The following is a 1,605-nucleotide window of genomic DNA, read 5'->3' on the forward strand; positions in this document are numbered from 1 at the left end:
TGCGGTGCTGGCAGAGGGCGTCCAACAGCACAGCGTGCTCCAGAAGTGCTGGAGAACATCAGCACAGCCTCTGCGCTCCCTGCTATTCTCTCCTGGAACAAGCGTCTGTATCTAGAGCTTATCTGAAAGGTCCCGTCCCACACAGCCAGGCAGCCCCGGCGCCTCGGAGCACGCCCTGCCCACGAGCTCACGGGCTGCTGCGCGGTGCTGGCAGAGGGCGTCCAACAGCACAGCGTGCTCCAGAAGTGCTGGAGAACATCAGCACAGCCTCTGCGCTCCCTGCTATTCTCTCCTGGAACAAGCGTCTGTATCTAGAGCTTATCTGAAAGGTCCCGTCCCACACAGCCAGGCAGCCCCGGCGCCTCGGAGCACGCCCTGCCCACGAGCTCACGGGCTGCTGCCTGCCCAGCAGATTTCATCAGCAACTGGCCTTCCTCCACACTTGTCACAAACCGCTTCCTGCTCCCAAGGAACGGTATTGGCAAACATTGTGCATTTATGACAATTAATAAAATCACATTTTCCCAAGAAGCTGGTAATTAGAATTAGCCACTGCGTGAGCAATGCCTGTCCTAACGAAGTCGATCCGTTGTCAGCAGATGGTGTTTTTCATCAGTCCTGACTGTTTTCTCTCATTGATCATGCTGGCCATGAGGCGATTGGGACAAAGCACAAGGACTAATCATCTGTTGCTCCAGGTAAACACGATACCAGAGTCTTTTCTGGAAGAAGGAAACAGGAACCGGAGCCTCCTGCAATCCTTCGGGCTCTCAAAGCCCCTTAACAGCCCAGAACAAAACATCTCTGGATAAGGATTTTTGTTTTGTGCAGGCTAAACCCTGTCGCCGCCTGGAAAGAGCTGAGCCCTGGGGGCACGGAGCAGGGCAGCACTGCTCCCTGCCTGCTGCTCCCGGCCCAGGACGGGAGCCCCGCAGCAGCACCGCGGGCAAACACTCACTCTTTAGCTTGGAGCGCACTTTGTTCGCCGTCTTCTTTATGTCTGACATCAGCTCTTCCAGCTCCTCCTTTGTTTCTGGGGAGAAAGAAAAGAGCAAACCAGTACAAGCAAGTCCCTTCCTCCCTGGCCCCACGGGCACCCCACGCGTGCCTGCATGACCTGCGCACGGCTCCAACTGGGGGAAGACACTGCTGAGCACAGAGCCCATGGTTGAGTCCCGGCATCTCCCTAGGGAGACGCCTTGGAGGGGCTTGAGGGCTTTTACACGAGTCTCCCGGGCTGCCAGGACTATTGGCTTGGCTAGAGAGAAGGGCACTACAGCACATGCCACACTGAGAGAAGTAAATCAGCTGGGGAAGCCTCAAGCCCTGCCTGACCGACAGGACCTGGCGCAGAGCGACCTGCCCTCACTCTGGTGTCCAAACACCAGGACCCAGCCTGAGCTCACGCCCCAGAGAGCACACCCACTGCAACATCTCCGGGCACCTGTGCCCTGCAGGACTCTTCTCTGCATTGCAGGAGCAAAGCTCCTCGATCAGCCCTGCAGAGCAGGACTGGTGGGTGACAAATGGGACATGAGCCGGCAGTGTGTGATTGCAGCTCAGAAAGGCCAGGCTGGACGGAGCTTTGAGCAACCTGATCTAGTG

At 57.4% G+C, this 1,605-nt stretch overlaps 1 protein-coding gene across 1 annotated transcript in view; it reads right to left on the reverse strand.

Annotated features, from left to right (window-relative positions):
- Positions 1 to 1,049, reverse strand: part of STX1A (syntaxin 1A (brain)) — a gene marked incomplete at its 3' end in the record, with an annotated part of 13,670 nt that extends 12,621 nt beyond the window's left edge. The window contains exon 1 of the mRNA XM_010133510.1: positions 959 to 1,049. Coding sequence (XP_010131812.1) covers positions 959 to 1,007 — 49 coding nt within the window. The remainder of the gene's footprint in view (positions 1 to 958) is intronic.
- Positions 1,050 to 1,605: the final 556 nt, after the last annotated feature.

Source organism: Buceros rhinoceros, unplaced genomic scaffold (assembly GCF_000710305.1).
Source record: "Buceros rhinoceros silvestris isolate BGI_N320 unplaced genomic scaffold, ASM71030v1 scaffold32043, whole genome shotgun sequence".
NCBI lineage: Eukaryota > Metazoa > Chordata > Aves > Bucerotiformes > Bucerotidae > Buceros > Buceros rhinoceros.